Raw genomic sequence first — 16,727 nt, 5'->3', positions numbered from 1 at the left:
TGGGCATAGGGTGTTATTCTGGGAGTGGGAAAGGAAGAAAAAATTTTTTTAAAACTCAGATACAGACATGCCTACAAAGGGCTTATGGTCTAGAGGCAAAGGATCAAGAGTTTCCAGAATAAAAAATATACATTTTGGAGAAGAGGGAATAGCAGAGACACTTCCTGGATGATGTAATATGTGATCAAACCCTTGAAAAATAGGATAAATTTAGACGTAGTAGAGTTTGGAAGAGTAAGGGAGGAAAGCAGTATTCCAGAAGCAAGCATAGTAACAAGAAAACACAAACAAAAAATTCTTCTTAATGCAACACAAAATAGCCCAAGTAGAATAAATATGCCATGCTTCAGTATTTAGGTAAAGATTATCAGCTTAATAAGAATATGCCTTTTCCTTTACAATAAATTTTATAGGCCGGGTATGGTGGCTTATGCCTGTAATCCCAGCACTTTGGGAGGCTATGGTGGGAGGATTACTTGAGCCCAGAATTCAAGACCAGGCTGGGCAAAAAAGTCAGACCCCGTCTCTATTTTTAAAAAATTAAAATAAAATAAATTTTATAGCATGAATACATAAAGAAAATGAATATTACAAATGAGCTTTTTGATGTAAAAAAAATTCATAAAGAATACAGTCAGCCGAGTGCAATGGCTCACGCCTGTAATCACAACACTTTGGGAGGCCAAGGCAGGCAGATCACTTCAGGCCAGGAATTCGAGACCAGCCTGGCCAAAATGGTGAAACTCCGTCTCTACTAAAAATACAAAAATTAGCTGGGCATGGTGGCATATGCCTGTAACCCCAGCTACTTGGGAGGCTGAGCACAAGAATCGCTTGAACCTGGGAAGTGGAGGTTGCAGTGAGCTGAGACTGTGCCACTGCACTCCAGCCTGGGCAACAGAGTGAGACTCTGTCTCAAAAAAAAAAAAAAAAAAGGGTTCATGTTTGTACTATTTATCTAAGCTTTTATATTAATATAACAATTGAAATCCCTCATACTTAAAAAAAAAAAAATCCAGAAGTCTGAGAGTAGGCAAAACAGGCAACAGCTAATTTACAAAATAATTTAAACTACTTGTAGGCCGGGTGCAGTGGCTCACGCCTGTAATCCCAGCACTTTGGGAGGCCGAGGCGAGCGGATCACCTGAGGTCAGGAGTTCGAGACCAGCCTGTCCAATATGGAGAAACCCTGTCTCTACTAAAAAATACAAAATTAGCCAGGCGTCGTGGCGGGCGCCTGTAATCCCAGCGACTCGGGAGGCTGAGGCAGGAGAATTGCTTGAACCAAGGAGGCGGAGGTTACGGTGAGCTGACGTGGCGCCACTACACTCCAGCCTGGACAACAAGAGTGAAACTCCGCCTCAAAAATAATAATAATAATTATTATTATTATTTAACCTATTTGTTTGGGCCTCAGAGGTATTTAAACCACTGGCATAATAAAATTTCCATCACTATAATACTTAAATTCCATGAAGTGTCACTGGATCCAGATAACCTCAAAGACAGAATATCTTAAGAAGATATTCATCAAAGCAGATTAAAAATTAAGCAAACTAAATAATTCCTGATCACTGTAACACTGACATAGATCAGTATCAATTTTTTCAAACTATATTTTCATTGCAGAAATTTAATATTAAGAAGTACCTTAAATTCAACACCTAAGCTAAATATCCAGAGTAATCTCTCATTTCCTATTACTCCAATTTTTTTTTTTTTTTGAGACAGAGTCTTGCTCTGTCACCCAGGCTGGAGTGCAGTGGCACGATCTCAGCTTACTGCAAGCTCCGCCTCCCGGGTTCAAGCCATTCTCCTGCCTCAGCCTCCCGAGTAGCTGGGACTACAGGCACCCGCCACCACGCCAGGCTAATTTTTTGTATTTTTTTTTTAGTAGAAATGGGGTTTCACCATGTTGGCCAGGATGGTCTCAATCTCCTGACCTCGTGATCTGCACGCCTCAGCCTCCCAAAATGCTGGGATTACAGGTGTGAGCCACCGCCACCGGCCAATTTTTAAGTGTCAATCATCAAATCGATTCATTCCATGGATGATACAGTGTAACACAGTGAACACTATAATGGATATGAAAAGACTTAGATTTCCACTATTGCCCAACTTTAGCAACTTAGGCAGATAAATCACTTTACTTCTGGGACCTTCGGTTTTATCAAAAGTAAAACAAGACTAGATAATCTGACTCTACATTCTATAAATTAGCTTTATTTATTTATTTATTTTGACAGACGGTCTTGCTCTATCACCCAGTCTGAAGTGAGAGCAGTGGCACCATCACGGCTCACTGCAACCTCAACCTCCCAGGCTCAGCTTCCCAAGTAGCTGGAACCACAAGCACGCTCTGCTAATTTTTAAATTTTTTTATAGAGATGGGATCTCACTCTGTTATGTAGGTTGGTCTCAAACTCCTGGCCTCAAGTGGTCCTCTCACCTCAGCCTCCCAAAGTACTAGGATTACAGGCGTGAGCCACTGTGCCCTGCCATTAACATTTTATTTTAACCAATTTTGTTGGTTTTGAGATCGTCGTTAAATAAAAGTAACAGCAGCACATATGGAAGAAGCAAACTGTCTGATGAACTCCATAGGATCATCTGCAGTGTTTCATACAGTCTCTGACTTTCAAATGCAAAGAAAAAAAAATAGGTTGTATCTGAAGACTATTCTAGTAATATTTTGACCACACAAGCTACTGGGGTAGGAAAAAATAGTAGAAGAATAGTGTAAGTGTTCAAGGAAAAATGCCACCAGAAAAAAACCAAAATAAAAAACAGATGCTCCACATACGGTTATTACTACATTACAGAAGCTTTTCATAGTTTTTCAGTGCTCTTAAAAAGGGCAAATAAAAAAAGAAACAAAATGTTTTCTTAACCATTTACATGTATTACATGTATTTTTCACATCCTCAAACCTGGAAAGGACCAAATATAAGATAATCTACGTGGCCGGGCACAGTGGCTCACACCTGTAATCCCAGCACTTTGGGAAGCCAAGGCGGGCAGATCACGAGGTCAGGAGTTCGAGACTAGGCTGACCAACACGGTGAAACCCCGTCTCTACTAAAAATACAAAAATTAGCCAGGCATGGTGGCGCATGCCTGTAATCCCAGCTACTCAGGAGGCTGAGGCAGGAGAAATCACTTGAACCTGGGAGGCGGAAGTTGCAGTGAGCTGAGATCGTGCCACTGCACTCCAGCCTGGGCGACAAGAGTGAAACTCCGTCTCAAAGGAAAAAAAAAGAAAAAAAAGAAAAAAAAAGATAATCTATAGACTGAGTTATTTGTGAACATAACTGACCTGCTCAACTATACTTTATAACTCTCTAGTATTTACTAATAGTGTGCCAGAACATAAAAAACACCTCATACTGGTTGAATAAGTGAGTAAACAAAAATACATGAATCTCTAATCTACAAATAAGATTATACATAATAAATTCTGATCAACCTTTACTAGTTGTTTTGTATCATAGTCTAGTAAAATCCAATATCGGAAGTAAAAGAACAGATGGAACTAAATATGCAAGAGTTATATCATTCCCAGGCATCAATAAGAATTTGAAATTACAACTAAGATAGATCACAGAATACAATCAAAACCAAATAACCAAAACATATTTTTTAAAAAACAAACAGCCTGACATTCACCTACATCAGCCCCCAGTCTATCCAAAGTCCTTTGCCTTCTACAGCAGATAACAAAGGTAAGAAAAGAAAATCTCACCAATTCATAACACAACTTTTTTTAAATGCTTTTAAGGCCGGTTGCAGTGGCTCACCCCTATCATCTTAAAGGCACTTTGGGAGGCTGAGACAGGCAGATCGCTGGAGCCCAGGAGCTGGAGACCAGCCTAGGCAACATGGTTAAACCCTGTCTCTACAAAAAAAAAAAAAAAAAAAAGGCCGGGCGCGGTGGCTCAAGCCTGTAATCCCAGCACTTTGGGAGGCCGAGATGGGCGGATCACAAGGTCAGGAGATCGAGACCATCCTGGCTAACATGGTGAAACCCCGTCTCCACTAAAAATACAAAAAACTAGCCGGGCGAGGTGGCGGGCGCCTGTAGTCCCAGCTACTCGGGAGGCTGAGGCAGGAGAATGGCGTAAACCCGGGAAGCGGAGCTTGCAGTGAGCTGAGATCCAGCCACTGCACTCCAGCCTGGGCGACAGAGCGAGACTCCGTCTCAAAAAAAAAAAAAAAAAAAAAAAAAAATTACCCAGCCATGGTGGCCTGCGCCTGTAGTCCCAGCAACTTGGGGAGGCTGAGGTGGAAGGATCACCTGAGTCCAGAGGTCAAGGCTGCAGCGAGCCACTGTTCTTCAGCCTGGGCAAAAGAGACCCTGTCTCAAAAAAAAAAAAAAAAAAAAAAAAAAAAAAGCTTTACAGAAGTTATTGACTAATCTAATTTTGCCTATAAGTTAATTTCCATCATTTCATTCTTTTTTGATTAAGAGGATAGGCAAAACACAAATTTTACTGTTTTTTAAATTCAATTAAAAATAAGGCAGGCATGGTGGCTCACACCTGTAATCCCAGCACTTTGGGAGGCCAAGGCGGGCAGATCACGAGGTCAGGAGATCGAGACCATCCCGGCTAACACGGTGAATCCCCGCCTCTACTGAAAATACAAAAAAATTAGCCGGTCGTGGTGGCACGCGCCTGTAGTCCCAGCTACTTGGGAGGCTGAGGCAGGAGAATCGCTTGAACCCGGAGGTAGAGGTTGCAATGAGCCAAGATTGTGCCACTGCACTCCAGCCTGGGCGACAGAGCGAGATTCCATCTCAAAAAAAAAAAAAAAAGATAAAATCAGAGAAGGGCCTATCCTGCTCTCAAGAGATAAAATAGGTACATAAATACCTACAAGATTGAAAGTGTAAATGCCACAAGAGATGTGCAGAAAAAGCATTACAGGAGTCCAGAGGGAGCTGTTACCACCTCACACAAATATAACCCCTTCAATCTGTTTAAAACAATTTGATAACTATTAACTCCCTTTAGGCTCACAATAGCCAACCCTAGGAGAGTAGATGTTTACCTAATATGAAAGATGAGGAAACTGAAGCACAGAAAGGTTGATCAAGTTCCAAAATGTCACATAGTTACAGCAAGAATCAAGATACTTTGTATTATATTTTCTCCGGGGGAGTAGTTCAACATATGGCAAGCCTTTTGTAAAAGGAAAGAGTATTTTAGTATTGTAAGTAATCAGTTCCTACTGTGAGCATTTTATACATAGCTATATCCATATATACAATTAATCTTGACTTCCATTAACAGGTGTGCTTAAAGCAAGGCCAAGCAACTGGGTACTATAAATACTAAAATAAATAAATAAATTTCCACCGGATGTTAACAGAAGAAGAAAAAAAGATACAAGATTTCTCTCTCCAGTAACTTGCGGTTACTTCTTCTGTAATTGTTACCCTTGTCTAAATAACATTCTAAAATTGGTCTGCTCCTGAGCCCGGGCAAGTACAAGTTGGTTCATCCAATAAATATCTTCATGAAAAGGTACATCAAAACATTTCAAAAAGCTATTAAAAATTAAACAATGCCATCAACTCTTTCAGTTATCCACAGGACAATCACATGTAACCCAGCATCAGCAGCTATTGATCAAGATATGTTGAACGAATGAATGAATCTTTGTAGGCATTTTTAGATCCCAGGCCTGTTGCTCCTTGCACATTGCCATGTTCAGCCTTCCATCACTGCCTCAGCAGGGTGCACACATGGAATGTAAATTTCAATATAATTAGGATATAATTAGAGAAGCAAATCTGATGCAGGTTTACATACTAATCCCAAAGATTAGAATTACCTATACCACTACTCTCCAAGGTTAACTCTGTTGAAGAGGCACCGCAGCATGCAACATCACATAAAGAAAACTGACACTTTCTGAGCAAATAGTTTTCGTCCATATCACTTATTCCCATCCATTCCTCTAATACGTGACTATTCCTGATCCAGTGAATTTGAAGAATTCAGTCTCCTCTCCATAAAGGCTGATTTCACAACTACAGTTTCTCAAATTCCTCTCTTCCCAAAAAGAGGTGCACTCACGGACTTCGCTCAAGAAAACACCAACAATAAACGGCAGAGGTATAGGGTTCGGATCTTTGCCATCTCCACCAGTACCCAGCCTTCGCCATTACACCCTGAAGCGGTCTGTTAGAAAGGTGAACTAATTTACTCTGCTCGCACTTGTCCATGGCTGTCACCCTCCCTAGCCCCCTTCTACACTCCCAAGTCGGCCACCAACTCCGCCTCAGTGAGCCCAGGCCCGCCACCTGCGCCGGCCCCACCCGGGGCCCCGGCTGCCCGCTCTCCCTCGCGGGCCCTGTAGGCTCTGCACGCCCCTCCGCACAGGACACCTCGGGACCAGCCCCGGCCCGGCCACAGCCCATTCTTCCTTCAAACTCCATAAGCCTCCGCTAGCCGAGCCCGAGCTCCGCGCCGCGCCCGGCTCTCCCCTGGGCTACCGAGGAGAAGAGGCCAGGCGGCCAGGACGGGTCCCGACCTGCCCAGGCCTGCGACACCCCCCGCCCGGCGGAGAAACCGTCCCAGCGGCTGCTGCCCCGGGAGACCTCGGAAGCCCCCGGACTAACAGGAGCCCGGAGGCCGGGGTTGCAGGCGCCAGGGCCTACTCACCGGGAGCTGGCTGAGCGTGGGAGCCGACGTGCGCCCCGGCCTGAGCAGTGGGGCGCGGTCCCGGCGCGCGGCCCTACACCGGGACCTCGCTTGGCGCGGCGAGCCGGGCGCTCACTCCAGCCGCCGCCGCCGCCGCCGCTGCTGCTGCTTCGCCACCTTGGCCGCCATCTTGACTCAACCCCTCTCCCTCCCCCCAGCCCGGGGAGCCGCGGCTAAGGCGGCTCCGGCGCCGGCTCCTCCTCCTTCCGGAGAGTTGGGAGACCGACTCCCTCCGCTGGCCGGGCGCCTCTCCTACCTCGGCGGAGCTTCCTGGGTCGCGCCGCGCCCGGTCTCCTCACGTCTCCTCTAGGCCTGGCAGCGGCGGTCCTCTCGGACGGAGACGGGGCCGGGCAGCGCCTAGCCGGATCCAGCGCGGCTGCCATCGCGCCCTGGGCTTGTGCGCCCCCCGCGAGCCAGTCTGTTCTGCGCGCCCGAGGCCTTCCCCAGGCGTGGGAAAAGGAAAAACGCCAGGCCGTGCAAGGGACCCTGCAACCCCTCGGCGGCGGGGCGGTGGCGGCCTCCTCTGTCCGGAGCCGCGGAGAGGGAAGCCAGGTCCCCCTCGTGGCTGGGAGCCGGAGGGGTGCATTTCGACCTGCCCAAGATCCTTTCTAGGGCTCTGGCTGGAATTCGCATCAAGCCCTCACTGAAATGCTGGGCAATGCCGATTTGTCCACGATTTTGCTCCTTAACCTTAAGTTACTTGCAATAGGAGCCTGTGGCCCTCGCGACTGTTAAGTGCACTCTCAGCCTTACCCTGCCGGGGAAATGACGGTTCCTCGTAACCGCACGCATACTTTCCTTTAGAAAAGCCAGGCCCGACAGGACGCAGTGGGTCACGCTTGTAAATCCCAGCACTTTGGGAGGCCGAGGCCGGCCCATCACTTAAGGTCAGGAGTTCGAGACCAGCCTGACCAACATGGAGAAACTCCGTCACTACTAAAAATACAAAAATTAACCGGGCGTGGTGGCGCGTGCCTGTAATCCCAGCTACTGGGGAGGCCGAAGTGGGAGAATTGCTTGAACGCGGGAGGCTGAGGTTGCAGCGAGCCTAGATCGCGCCACTGCACTCCAGCCTGGGCGACCAGAGCCAGACCCTGACTCAAAAAAAAAGAAGGAGCCGGGCGCGGTGGCTCACGCCTGTAATCCCAGCACTTTGGGAGGCCTAGGCGAGCGGATCAGCCTAGTTAATATGGTGTTCGAGACCAGCCTAGTTAATATGGTGAACCACTGTCTCTACTAAAAATACAAAAATTAGCCGGGCGTGGTGGCGCGCGCCTATAGTCCCAACTACTCGGGAGGCTGAGGCAGAACAGTCGCTTGAACCCGGGAGACAGAGGTTGCAGTGAGCCGAGATCGCTCCACTGCACTACAGCCTGGCCGACAGAGCCTCTCAAAAAAAGAAAAGAAAAGCCATCCAAAAGTGAGAAGGAAAAACAAAGTTGGTGTAACTGGCTGTTTCGGAAAACTGTCATCCGGATAACGGGCTATCTAACCCTATAATTACGAGAAGGGCCCGAGTTTTAAGAAATGAGTTCGAAAATGAGTTGAAGAAGAGGAAGGCACTCTTCCTACAAGACAAGAAGTGGTAGCTTATATATAAGACGCGTCCTTTTAAAGCGATTGTACAGTGTGGTAGGACTAGGTTAGGAAACTGGACGGCATGGCGACTTCTGTGTTAAAACACAGGAGAACCCTTAATGGTAAAACCTCAAGCTTCCGGAGCATGTCGGTGGGGAGGGACTTAACCGCGGAACCCAACATCCCCGGGTGCCGTTTTCCAGCCGGAGTCGGGGTCAGTTAGCCTTTCCTACTGCGCAGGCTCAATGCTACTTACCCGTAATGGAAGCAATGTGGCTCCTGTGTGTGGCGGCGGCGGTCGTGGCATGGTGCTTCCTCTGGGTTTGGGACTCCTCAGAACGAGTGAAGAGTCGGGAGCAGGGAGAACGGCTGGGAGCCGAAAGCCGGACCCTCCTGGCCATAGCGCACCCTGACGATGAAGCCATGTTTTTTGCTCCCACAGTGCTAGGCTTGGCCCGCCTAAGGCACTGGGTGTACCTGCTCTGCTTCTCTGCAGGTAGGAGGCCATAGGAGGGGCGATGGGAGCCGGGGCTGTGAAAGGGATTTAAGTGCTAACCGATCTCAGTCGCCTTCTTCTCGAAGAGTTTTCCGTAGGGAGCTAAGTGAATACACCGAGGGTCTTACCTCTGACCCCCTCACAGGCTGGGGACAGGAGCGGCTGGCTTACCTGGTGGGTTGGGGGACGTCGGCAGCTCGCGTAGTACGCTAGCAGGATTGAGGAGCAGAGAAACAGTTGCGGTTGGTTGCATTCAATACCTGCATTTCCAATGGGAACTCCACCTGTACTTGTTATTCTGCGGAACTTTTTTTTTTTATTTGTAGAAGGAGCAAGAATATTGACCTTACTATATAGTTCACGAAACAATCTATACTGTATCGTGCCTGCTCCATCCTTAAAGTTAATTTTTAATAATAGTGAAAGACCTTCCTGCTGCCTTTAAATGCAACTTGTGCTAGTAACATGCATGTGTCAAACTGAAGAATTAGACATAGATGATTACATAGAAAGTAATTTTGTAGGTAATTTTAGAGTTCAACTGCACCCAGCTTTCAGTGAAGGAACCTTTCAAATAATAGATTTTTGTTTACCATAGAGAAAAGATCAAATGACAAAGCAAATATTGACCATCAAGCTGGAATATGGTGATTATTGAACAGTTGTATAAATGAAGTAATTGAATTGTACACATACAATGGGTGAATTTCATGGTATGTCAAATTATACCTCAATAAAGCTGTTTTGTAAAATTGCCCATGACCTCTTTTCCCATTTGGTTGTGTGTCTTTCCAATTCTTTTTCTATACAGCTTCTTCACAGAAATCACATTTTATAAAATTTTATATCATTTTTACTTAACATTACTTTTTCATTTACTTACCAAATACTTATTAAACATTTATGTGCTAGGCCTTATTCTATGCCCTAGGGATACAAAAGTGAAAAGCTAGATAAGAGCAGTGTCCTCATGAAACTTAAAACATCTACCCATATTAATTAGATCTAAATGTATAGCTTGTTAAATGGCTTCATTGGGATAAATCTTAATCATCCTTTATTGTCTGTACCTTCAGAGGTTTTTTCCTAGTTTATTGCAAAGAGCAGAAAACATCTTTATGTATTTTATATTATTTCATTAGTATTAATTTCTAAAATTGGCTGTTTTGAGGCTTTGCATGCAAAACACATTCCCAAAAACTATATGCCAATTTACTCTTTTTGTTTTGAGATGGAGTCTCACTCTGTCTCCCAGGCCGGAGTGCAGTGGCACGATCTCGGCTCATTGCAACCTCCACCTCCCGGGTTCAAGTGATTCTCCTGCCTCAGCCTGCCGAGTAGCTGGGTTTACAGGCGCATGCCACCACACCTGGCTAATGTTTGTACTTTTAGTAGAGATGGGGTTTCACCATGTCAGCCAGGCTGGTCTCAAACTCCTGACCTCTAGTGATCCACCCACCTTGGCCTCCCAAAGTGCTTGGGATTACAAGTGTGAGCCACCATGCCTGGCCTACCCATTTGCATTCTTACTGACACTAATGAGAGTATCTGTCTTAATATATTACTTCCTGTAGCATTGACTGATTTTTTTATAAATTTCTTTCTTGTGCGTGTGTGTGAGACAGAGTCTCGCTCTATTGCCCAGGCTGGAGTGCAGTGGCGCAATCTCGGCTCACTGCAAGTTCTGCCTCCTAGGTTCACACCTTTCTTTCTGGGACTACAGGTGTCCACCACTACACCCAGCTAATTTTTTTGTTTTTTTGTTTTTTTTAGTAGAGACGGGGTTTCACTGTGTTAGCCAGGATGGCAATTCTTCTACCTCAGCCTCTCGAGTAGCTAGGACTACAGTGTGCACCACATGCTGGGCTAATTTTTGTATTTTTAGTGGAGCCAAGGTTTCACCATGATGGCCAGGCTGGTCTCGAACTCCTGACAAGTGATCTGCCCACAGGTGTAAGCCACCGCACCCAGCCGGCTAGCTTTTAGTTGTATTTGTATTTTATATTACAACTATAGGAGTCAAATGATAAGCTAGTTTGTTACAAGATCTTCAAGAGAAGCCTAGATTTTATTTGCAAAACATTATAGGTACTGCTCTTTAATAAACTTACCCTTATTTTCAATAAGTTCATAAAAATTTGGGACCACAATTGAAAATTTGTTCAAATAAAAAATATAGGCTGGGCATGGTGGCTCATGCCTGTAATCCAAGCACTTTGATAGGCCGAGTCGGGCAGATCACGAGGTCAAGAGATCGAGACCATCCTGGCCAACGTGTTGAAACCCCGTCCCTCCTAAAAATACAAAAATTAGCTGGCTGTGGTGGTCTGCGCCTATAGTCCCAGCTACTCGGAAGGCTGAAGCAGGAGAATCACTTGAACCCGGGAGGCGGAGGTTGCAGTGAGCCGAGATCGCGCCACTGCACTCCAGCCTGGCAACAGAGGGAGATTCCGTCTCAAAATATATATATACATAGAGATATATGTACATATATATGTATAGAGAGAGAGCACGCACTTGGCACTCAATGTTTTTATTGTCTTTCATTATTTCCTCTGAATCCATTTTGTTTTTTCTTGTATGTTATTTATTCTTTATTCGTGTTTTGTTTTTTATTTTATTTTTTTATTTTATTTTATTTTATTTTATTTTATTTTATTTTATTTTGAGACGGAGTCTCACCCTGTCTCTCAGGCTGGAGTGCAGTAGTTCGATCTTGGCTCACTGCAACATCTGCTTTCTGGGTTCAAGTGATTCTCCTGCCTCAGCCTCTCGAGTAGCTGGGATTACAGGCATGCACCACCACGGCCAGCCAATTTTGTATTTTTTGTAGAGACGGGGTTTCACCATGTTGTTCAGGCTGGTCTCGAACTCCTGACCTCAAGTGACTCGCCCACCTCGGCCTCCCAAAGTGCTGGGATTACAGGTGTGAGCCACCACGCCTGGCCATGTCAGGCTGATTTTTGTATTTTCAGTAGAGACACGGTTTTACCATGATGGCCAAACTGGTCTCGAACTCCTGACCTCAGGCGATCCGCCTGCCCCGGCCCCCCAAAGTGCTGGGATTACATGCATGAGCCACCGAACATGGCCTGTTTGTTTATTTTATAAAACAGGATCTTGTTCTGTCTAGAGCCTTTCCCCTCCAGACTGCACTGCCAGCTCTTATATCAGGTGACAGATGAAGACCCTGTCTTTATAAAATAAACCAAACTGAATAACATACAAGAAAAAATGGTAAGTTGGATTCAGAGGAAATAATTATTACAGCGTGAGCCACTGCTCCAGGCCTAATTTTTAAAATCACTTTTTAAATTCACAAGTTATTCAAACATGTATGGATTAAACATTATCTATTCTGCTGACTTAACATACTAATATGAAAAACAGGAAGCTATTGATTTGTAATATAATGAAAGCTATGATGTTTTGATGGAGAAAGTACTATGGACACAAAATGGAAAAAAGCATTAAATCTCTTTTCAGGGTTTTAGATTAAGGAAATCTCCAAATTGGTTTTCTTTTGAGCTGGACTTTAAAAATAGGAGTAGATATATATAGGAAGCAAGCAGTAGTAAAGGCATCAGTAACTCTTGGATTCGCATGAATAATTCATTCTACCAAGATCTTCAGTTTAAGAGAAGGGGAGAAGCAGGGAAAAACTAATAATTGCTTTGTTATTGGTGGCTCATTTCATCCTGTCAGCAACTCTATGAGGTAGGTACTATTGTTTTCTCCATTATACAAGTATGGGAACTGAATCATGAAGTTTAACTAACAACCGAAGTGACCAGCTACAGTGTGAAGAAGCCAGGACCCCATGGTTTTTCTCTGTTCTAAAACCGTTACACCCAATCTGCCTCTCACATTGCCTTGTATGCCTTGTCAGTTGATGAAATACCTAAATTGATTCCCAGTGTATGTTCCAAGGAACATTAGTTCATCAAGCTGCTATTTTAAAAAAAGAGGCCAGGCACAGTAGCTCACACCAGTAATCCCAGCACTTTGGGAGGCCGAGGCAGGTGCATCACGTGAGGTCAGGAGTTCCAGACCAGCCTGGCCAACATGGAGAAACCCCATTTCTACTAAAAATACAAAAATTAGCCAGGTGTGGTGGCACACGCCTGTAATCCCAGCTACTTGGGGGGCTGAGACAGGAGAATCGCTTGAACCCAGTAGGCAGAGGTTGCAGTGAGCAGAGATCGTACCACTGCACTCCAGCTTGGGCATCAGAGCAAGACTCCAACTCAGAATAAATAAATAAAATAAAAAGAATGCCTTGGTCAAGTTTGGAGAATAGCCAGATGTGCTATCCTTTATGTAGACGTTTACAGTCTGTATGAGAATATCAACATCTTCGAGAAGCATTGCTGCAAAAAACTTTTACTTGGTTTAATCCAGTATTCCTCCAATTTATGTGACCACTAAAATACCTACTAATAGATGCATCTCTTATGTAGTAGGATGTCATTGAATATATATGGTAGAGAAGTAACATAATCAGTTTTGTGTTTTAGAAAGCTCATTCTTGGCCAGGCACAGTGCCTCATGTCTGTAACCCCAGAACTTTGGGAGGCTGAGGTGGGTGGATCATGAGGTCAGGAGTTCGAGACCAGCCTGGCAAACATGGTGAAACCCCATCTCTACTAAAAATACAAAAATTAGCTGGGCATGGTGGTGGATGCCTGTAATCCCAGCTACTCGGGAGGCTGAGGCAGGAGAATTGCTTGAACCCGGGAGGCAGAGGTTGCGGTGAGCCAAGATTGCTCCACTGCACTTCAGCCTGAGCGACAGAGCTAGACTCTTGTCTCAAAAATAAAAGCTCCGTCTTGGACCAGGTATGGTGGCTCATGCCTGTAATCCCAACCCTTTGGGAGGCCAAAGTGGGAGGATCACTTGAGGCCAGGAGTTCAAGACCAACCTGGTCAACATAGTGAGATCCCATCTATTTAAAAAAGGAAAAAAAAAAAAAAAAAAAAAAGCTGATTCTGGTGGCAATGTGGAGAATGGTTTGGAAGGAAAGATTGGAGTCAGGAAAACCAATTCAGCCCAGGCTTCTTCTCTAGACTGCACTGCCAGCTCTCATATATTAGATTTGTATGTAATTCTGGTCTATACACTATAGTCATTTCAACAACCCTATCTTAATTACTGCAGCTTTTAAGAGCTACACTAGGCCAGCCGTGTTGGCTCACTCCTGTAGTCCCAGCACTTTGGGAGACAGAGATGGGTGGATCACTAGTTCAAGAGAGCGAGACCATCCTGGCCAACAGGGTGAAACCCTGTCTCTACTAAAAATACAAAAATTAGCTGGGCATGGTGACGTGCACCTGTAGTCCCAGCTACTCGGAAGACTGAGGCAGGAGAATCACTTGAACCTGGAGGCGGAGGTTGCAGTGAGCCAGGATTGTGCCACTGCACTCCAGCCTGGGTGACAGAGCAAGACTCTGTCTCAGGGAAAAAAAAAAAAAAAAGCTACACTATATTATGGAAGCTCTATTATCTGATATGAATAGCCTTCTGACTGTTCTTCAGGGTATGTTTGCTGTTGTTGACCCTTTTTTACAAATACCTTTTTTATGTGGGGAGACAGAGCCTCACTCTGTTGCACAGACGATCTACGCTCACTGCAACCTCTGTCTCCTGGATTCAAGTGATCCCCCTGCTTCAGCCTCCCAAGTAGCTGGGACTACAGGCATGCATCACCACGCCCAGCTAATTTTTGTATTTTTAGTAGAGACAGGGTTTTGCCATGTTGGCCAGGCTGGTCTCCAACTCTTGACCTCAGGTGATCCACCCTCCTAGGCCTCCTAAAGTGCTGGGATTACAAGATGAGCCACCATGCCCAGCCCCCAAATACATTTTAGAATTAGCTTGGTGATGTTCAAGGAAAAATCTTGCTGACATTTTTTTTTCCCCCTTGAGACAGAGTCTCGCTCTGACATCCAGGCTGGAGTGCAGTGGCGCGATCTCAGCTTGCTGCAACCTCCACCTCCCGGGTTCAAGCGATTGTCCTGCCTCAACCTCCCAAGTAGCTGGGACTACCGGCATGTGCCACCATGCCCGGCTAACTTTTTTGTATTTTTAGCAGAGATGGGGTTTCACTGTGTTAGCCAGGATGGTCTCGATCTCCTGAGCTTGTGATCCACCCGCCTCGGCCTCACAAAGTGCTGGGATTATAGGCATGAACCACAGTGCACAGCGCTTGCTGGCATTTTTATTGGAATTTCACTGACTCTACTGATTAATAAAAGGAGAACTGACATTTCCAATATAAAGCCTTTGTGTCTCTGATATTATGGTATGCTTCCATTTATTATATGTTGGCCTTTTTTACTGTCTGTTAATAGTTTTATAATTAATGTCTTAAATATGTATATTGAGATGATTATGTCATTGTGTCCATTAATCTGTTCTTATGTGTAGACATTCCTTTTGCAAATATAGTCTGTTACTTTCTCATACTTCAGTATCTTCTTTAATTTCTTTAACTATATTAAACATTTATATCTGCCTCTAATAATTCCAGTTTCTGCAGTCTGTGTATCTGATTCTGTTCTTTGTTCTAGTAATTCATTCTGGGTGACTTGGTTCCATGTGTATTTTGTGATTTTTTTTTTTTAATGTAAGCACGTTTCTTTTTTTTCTTTCTTATTTTTTTTTGAGACGGAGTCTTGCTCTGTCCCCCAGGCTGGAGTGCAGTGGCGCGATCTCGGCTCCCTGCAAGTTCTGCCTCCCGGATTCACGCCATTCTCCTACCTCAGCCTCCCGAGTAGCTGGGACTACAGGCACCCGCCACCATGCCCGGCTAATTTTTTGCTTTTTTTTTTTTTTTTTTTTTTTTTTAGTAGAGACGGGATTTCACTGTGTTGGCCAGGATGATCTTGATCTCCTGACCTGGTGATCCACCTGCCTCAGCCTCTCAAAGTGCTGGGATTACAGGCGTCAGCCACCATGCCTGGCCTTTTTTTTTTTTTTTTTTTTTTTTTTGCACATGTTTCTTAGAACCGTATTTGTGGTAATATTTTGGTGATTTGCTTTAGCTTCAGCCAGGTAGCTAAGGGCACTACCTACCTGTGATCACTCTAAAATTTTAGATTGAGATTTTTCAGGCCACAGAGGTCATATAAATTCAGGGATCTAACCCAAGAGCATTCATTGTGGAATGCTGTGTAACAAATTGTCTCAAAACCGTGTGGCTTAAAACCGTAATTAAATCTTTCCAGCCTGTGTGCTGGCACACACCTATAATCCTGGCACTTTCTGAGGCCGAGGCAGGAGGATCACTTAACTCAAGAGTTCAGTCTGGGCAACATAGCCAGACCAGGAAAAAAAAAAAAAAGGCCGATCTTGGTGGCACCTGCATGTAGTCTCAGCTACTTGGGAGGCTGAGGTAGAGGAATACTTGAGCCCAGGAGTTTGTGACTACAGTGAGCTATGATGATCATGCCTTGTAGACTGAGACCCTGTCTCAAAAACAAACAAAACAAGAAAAACCTTTTTTCTCATGGTTTCAGACAAAGTATACTTGTCTCTGCCTCACAACGTTTAGTACCTCATTTGGAGAACCCAAAGACTAGGGACTGGAATCACCTGAATACTCGTTCACTTATGTATCTGGCTGTCAGCTGGGGACTTTGCTACAGATGTCAACCAGAACATCCACATACGGTATATCCATGTGACTTGGGCTTCCTCACAGCCTGGTGGCTGAGTTCTTGGGCAAGTGTCCTAAGAAAGACCTGTGCTAGGGATAACCATATTTCCTTTCAGGACCTATCCTTGAAAATCATGCAATATCATAAGCCACATCCAGGTTCAAGGAGAGAATTAGATTCCACCTCCTAATGGGGAATGTAGACATTCTAGAAGTGCATGTGGGACTAGAAATATTGCTTTCACTACTTTTGGAAAATACAGTCTGTCACACCAAGTAAAAGAGAGTA

General features: G+C 44.9%; 2 protein-coding genes across 14 annotated transcripts in view; one reads left to right on the top strand and one right to left on the bottom strand.

The window, feature by feature from the left end:
- LOC105491091 (nuclear receptor corepressor 1) overlaps window positions 1-6,845 on the bottom strand; it is a 187,895-nt gene extending 181,050 nt beyond the window's left edge. For 11 of the 12 annotated variants that reach the window (XM_011757246.3, XM_011757250.3, XM_011757258.3 and 8 more), the window contains exon 1: window positions 6,669-6,820. The gene's annotated coding sequence lies outside the window, so the exon portion shown is untranslated. Of the gene's footprint in view, window positions 1-6,668 lie in introns of all 12 variants that reach the window. The other variant, XM_011757257.3, reaches the window with a different exon arrangement.
- Window positions 6,846-6,956: 111 nt separating this feature from the next.
- Window positions 6,957-16,727, top strand: part of LOC105491090 (phosphatidylinositol glycan anchor biosynthesis class L) — a 113,502-nt gene continuing 103,731 nt past the window's right edge. Inside the window, exon 1 of one of the 2 annotated variants that reach the window (XR_011615421.1) lies at window positions 6,957-8,781. Coding sequence is in view for 1 of the 2 variants with exons in the window: in XM_011757245.2 (XP_011755547.1) it covers window positions 8,547-8,781 (235 nt within the window). In the remaining variant the exon portion in view is untranslated. The remainder of the gene's footprint in view (window positions 8,782-16,727) is intronic. The other variant, XM_011757245.2, reaches the window with a different exon arrangement.

This window comes from Macaca nemestrina, chromosome 17, assembly GCF_043159975.1.
Source record: "Macaca nemestrina isolate mMacNem1 chromosome 17, mMacNem.hap1, whole genome shotgun sequence".
Lineage (NCBI taxonomy): Eukaryota > Metazoa > Chordata > Mammalia > Primates > Cercopithecidae > Macaca > Macaca nemestrina.
The sequence above is the reverse complement of the archived record's forward strand: the minus strand, read 5'-3'. Positions and strand labels throughout refer to the sequence as shown.